The sequence below is a fragment of the Gavialis gangeticus genome, unplaced genomic scaffold (genome assembly GCF_001723915.1).
Source record: "Gavialis gangeticus isolate Ggan-Ray unplaced genomic scaffold, GavGan_comp1, whole genome shotgun sequence".
Taxonomy (NCBI): domain Eukaryota; kingdom Metazoa; phylum Chordata; order Crocodylia; family Gavialidae; genus Gavialis; species Gavialis gangeticus.
The window spans coordinates 8,715,346-8,719,792 of record NW_017728964.1 but is presented as its reverse complement, the minus strand read 5'-3'; the positions used below and the strand labels follow the sequence as shown (position 1 = coordinate 8,719,792).

Here is a 4,447-nt window from a genome sequence, read left to right as displayed (position 1 = left end):
CATGAGCCGCCTGCTACCTAGAGGCATGTAGAAAAAACATTTAAAGCTGTGTCTATAGCTGAATCGCAGAATCTTTCCAAATTTCTCTGAATCGATTTGGAGGGTTCCGATTCAATTTGGAGAATGCAGTTTTATGAAATTTTTCTGTAGTGCAGGAAAAGTTAACACCATGGAAATTGTTCAGGGAAGATGCATTTGTTAAGATTATTTTAGCTGCCAAACATTAGGATATATACAAACCTTTTTTTAGAGGTTACAAATTTGATCAAATACGAATAAACTTCATGGGAAAAGCAAAAAATGCTTCCCTGACATGGGGGTGAATCCCCTTTCAGATATCATGCCCTTGTGCCAGTGCATTCATGTACCAAAGATTTTTGAAGAAACAACTGTAAAATCTATGTTAACATTTGCAAAACAGTGCATTCTTTTTCCTCTTAGCCACATTGTTGCATAAATTGTCCCCTGGAGGCTAGTCCTGATTCTATCCCCTGGAGGCTAGTCCAATTCACCTCTAGAAGAGAGTCACACTTTCAGGCTGGGTCCAACTCTATTTTATTGCTTGCAAGCAGGCCGACAGAGGAGCTTGTTGCTCAGATCAGTGCCGACCCTAAACAAAGAGCGCACGTGGCTTTTATTGAGCTAGCATTTTTTTCAGTTGACGTGTTACATTTTGATTGGTCATTTCAAACCAAAACCTGAGCATCCTATAAGACATACGTAGTGGGCTATCCTGTACCATGTGGGTGGAAAGTTACAGAATGCAGGGGTTAATACTAAAACAAGGAACAAAGAAACATAGAGAAAAGTAACTATTTTTGCTACAACATTCTGAGATAAATTTGAATTATTATAATTGAAACCTTCAAAAAATTCAACTTCAGGCAGGGATCTATCATGGAACAGTTTATACTGAATGGTTTCAGGCTGGCAGTTGTATGTGACTGGAAACAGAGTCTTATAGTAGGAAATGTTGAGCAACCTGGTACAGGAATTGCTACTTGTGCTGCAAATACTATACAAGAAGAACCATAATTTTAATGGCATGTTTGAAACGTCTGATTTTTAATTTCTTAATGTTTCATTATTTTTAGTGTTAATCTTTTTATTTGAATTTTAAAAGAAAGAAAAGTTAGAGTGAAGGAGTGAAATAAATGCCTCAGTACTCACTTTTCGATTTGTTGTACTCTAATGATCTTGATCAAATAAACATAAAAAGGAGCTGAATGAATACTGGGGGAAATGTGGGTGCCCTGTTTGCACATGTACACAATGTGTAGGGAAAATAAAATCACTGAGCATATACATTATGATTATTTTTGTAAAAAATTATTTTCCCTGAATGTAGTGTTTTCAGACAAGATCAAGCGTAGATTCAAATCATGTGTGTCTAGAGTTTCAAGGTCTTAACTGTTTTTTTCTGGATAATTGGGTACCAAAAAGAGTGTAAACAGTTTTCATAACTCACCACAAATTTTGTTTAACACTTACTTTGCCAAATACATTAACTTCAGTTTTTCCAAAAACAATCACCTATGTCTGGAGAAAAATGAGAAATATCACCTCACAGGTAACATTAGAAAAAATTAAGGGCCTGAAATCAGGGACTTTGTATTGGAAGTGCCACATCATTGTGGCATTCCTGCTGTGCTACATGATTAATTTAGAGGTGCCACAAATAAATTTTCCTTGGAGATTCAAGGGTCTGTAGTTGTAGTTGCTGTGTTTTCTTTCCTTGTTTTTCAAGTTTAGAGGCAGGTATATAGTGATTTGGATTATGCATCTGCCAAAATGTTGTCAGTGAAAGATGAAACTCATAAAAACTTGAGCTGAAATAAACAAAAGTCTTTGTTCTAAAATTAGTTACCAGGAAACGGATAATTCATGGCATGGTGGATGTCTGGCTCTGGCCGAATTAGGCAGAAGAGGATTGTTACTCCCTTCTCGAATTTCTGATGGTAAGTTTCTTGAACTCTGGTATGTTTTAAGTGTCTACAAGATCGTGCTGTTCTAAAATATGAGGTCTTGGTGTTTGGCAAAGAACTTGCCTACCCTTACATGGATGGTGCTGCTGATGACTAGTAATGAACTCTGGGGTAACTAGCAAGCTCAAACATGAAAGATATTTAAGGTACTTTTGTTAATAATATTTTATTGTGTGTCCCTTCTAAAAGCAAATAAACTCATTTCAGAAACCCAGTTTGTTTTTTTCCTTTTCTGTTGTGATTGATTTATATCATTATACAGAATAGTCTTATATTTTTCAGCATGTCAGTTAATGTATTTATTCTACTTTTAACTGTGTTTAAACGAGTTAATTAATCAGATTGCTTTTAGAAACTGGTTGTTGTTTGCATTAATCTCTCTTCTTAATCAGAAGTGAAAAATTAGATATAAATGAGAAGTTTTAGTCATTTACATTTATCCTTTGACAATTGCAACCATTAATATTGGAATTCATTATTTTAAAGAATTAACTTTTGCATGTATTTTATACATAATAACATTTAAAGGGATTTTCCAGGGAATGCACTCGTTGGGACTACACAGGCTGCAAGAGTCCATGCTTACTAATCTCTTTCAGGAATGAGGAACTTGCATACTCTCTGTGCCAAAGACACACAGTGTATGTGCATTTTAGGCGTTAAAACATGTATAATCAATAAAATCTTTCTAATAGAATCTGTGCCCTTAATATATAGGAAAATATGTTTGAAAACAAAAGATAGCATGCATCCACATCCTCATATAAATTATATACATCTCTTAATGAATTTGGCATTTACCAACAGCTTTTCACAGTCGACAATTATAATGTTACTTGAAGAATTTTTTATTGGAAATTGGCACAGTGTTTTGTTTTATTTTCCTGTTGTCTTGTGTCCTGTCTCCATGTTCAAATTTGAGTCCAAGGACAGGTGCATACTGTTGCTCAATCAGTAGCCTTAGCGGGGTCCTCATTGATGCATGGTTTCCCCCATATGTGGGCAGGCCAGGAAGTGTTCTGGAATCTGTGAGTTTCCTCCAGATTAATACATGGTTTTTGTGTTGTTAGAGTCTCACCATAGTTGCATGTTGACTCTAGTCTTACCGACCTCTGTTTGGAGGCAGCTCAAGGTTCTCCATGTTGGCAAATCAAGCTCTGCACCTGCAGGGAGATGTTCAGCAATTTTGGTATTTTCCTGTAATTTTAAATGTTCTTCAATTATGCAAAAATCTTGGCCTTGTGCCTTACTACTGTCTCCTTCCTTTGGCCCTGATTCTTGCATCTTGTGTTTAAGAACTTGACCAATTCCACTGAACTCGAAGTTAAGCATGTGAGTAAGGCTTCACAGAACTGGGACTTCAGATTTTTATTCATGGACTTAAGATATCCTGGTACAATAGGAAAGCATTAGAGCTAAAATATAGAACACTAACTGTAAAATGATAGGCTCCAGGAATCTCGGAATCATATATGGATGAGAAACAGTTGTGTTTAAATCCTTTAGTCTGTTAGGATTTTCTTGTTTGCCACTAAGCTATACTGTTTAACCAAAGCTTTTCATAGATATAAAATGGAGGTATGAATAAAACTCTCTTCCCAAAAAGATATTTTTTGAGCTTGTTTGTACAGTGAGCCCTTTAACTTTCAGTTAATACTGTTGGTGGTAGTAATCCATAGGTGTTTGATTTACCAAACCATTTCACAGTCACTCACTGTGGTAAGAAAAGATGGAAAGAAAAACCATTAAGCTTCACTACAGCAGGGGTTCAGCATAAAAAAGGGTTGGCTGTCGGTCCTCAGTATGCCGGTCACTTCCAGTCTGCGGTTTGCTGGTCCTCGGTCACTTCCAGTCCGGCAGCCAGCCCTCCTATGGACCAGCAACTGACCCTTCATGGCTCAGTACTCAGCTGCGGCCCGGGAATTGGGAAACCCTACACTACAGCATGTTTTCTTTGACTGAATATCTACATCATGATAATGTAGGGCATATAATTACTTTGTTGCAGGATTTTAAAATGTATTGTTAAAGGATTTTTCTCTCTCATTTTTCGCCCCTTGTCTTGTATCTGTGGCTTGACTAATTTTTTCTGTAAATTAATTTAGCATCTCTCCCCTCAAAAGGTGCTTCTATAAAATGATTAATTTTAATAACAGGACTACAGCCATTGCAACCTCTTTTTATCTATTTTTTCCTTACCACTTTGGCTTGAATGTTTTTGAGCTCCACCCAGAAACCAATAGGCAGTCAGTGCAGATTGTTATACAGGAGTGGTGGTCTTTCTGCCAAAAATACTGTTTTATGTTGAACTGCTTACAATCACTTCAGTCACAAATAGGAGACGCCTCCTCAGTCAGAGGTAGATTTCACCCTCATCATTGCTTCCAGCTGCTTCTCTCAGCCAGTCAGAATGATCTCAGTCTTCCCTGGACCTAAGTCAGCTGCTGCCTCTTGTCCTTGTC

General features: G+C 37.0%; 1 protein-coding gene across 1 annotated transcript in view; it reads left to right on the top strand.

The window, feature by feature from the left end:
• The window catches only part of TBCD (tubulin folding cofactor D), a 281,185-nt gene that overhangs the window by 54,306 nt on the left and 222,432 nt on the right, over nucleotides 1-4,447 (top strand). The window contains exon 13 of the mRNA XM_019502452.1: nucleotides 1,864-1,958. Coding sequence (XP_019357997.1) covers nucleotides 1,864-1,958 — 95 coding nt within the window. The remainder of the gene's footprint in view (nucleotides 1-1,863; nucleotides 1,959-4,447) is intronic.